The 297-nt window shown below is 53.9% G+C and overlaps 1 protein-coding gene across 1 annotated transcript in view; it reads left to right on the top strand.

The window, feature by feature from the left end:
* LOC128354784 (zinc transporter 6-like) overlaps positions 1–67 on the top strand; it is a gene marked incomplete at its 3' end in the record, with an annotated part of 19,485 nt that extends 19,418 nt beyond the window's left edge. Inside the window, exon 6 of the mRNA XM_053314942.1 lies at positions 1–67. This exon is cut by the window's left edge and continues 28 nt beyond it. Within this exon, the coding sequence (XP_053170917.1) occupies positions 1–67 (67 nt within the window).
* Between the last annotated feature and the right edge of the window lie 230 nt (positions 68–297).

The raw sequence follows: 297 nt of genomic DNA, 5'->3' as shown, positions 1-297 counted from the left end.
GCTTTGTTCTTCAACCTGCTGACGCTGCTGTCCATCAGGAACAAACCTTTCTGCTACGTCTCTGAAGGTACCATCACACTCCTCCTCTCCTCTTCCTCCTCTTCCTCTCCTCTTCCTCTTCCTCCTCCTCTTCCTCTTCCTCACACTCCTCCTCCTCTTCCTCCTACTCTTTCTCCTCTTCCTCACACTCTTCCTCTCCTCTTCCTCCTCTTCCTCCTTGTCCTCCTCCTCCTCTTCCCCACACTCTTCCTCCTCTTCCTAGTCCTCACACTCCCACTCCTCCTCACACTCCTCCTC

The sequence above is a fragment of the Scomber japonicus genome, unplaced genomic scaffold (assembly GCF_027409825.1).
Source record: "Scomber japonicus isolate fScoJap1 unplaced genomic scaffold, fScoJap1.pri scaffold_579, whole genome shotgun sequence".
Lineage (NCBI taxonomy): Eukaryota > Metazoa > Chordata > Actinopteri > Scombriformes > Scombridae > Scomber > Scomber japonicus.
Note: the sequence above shows the minus strand (reverse complement) of the source record. Positions and strands in the feature narration are given on the sequence as shown.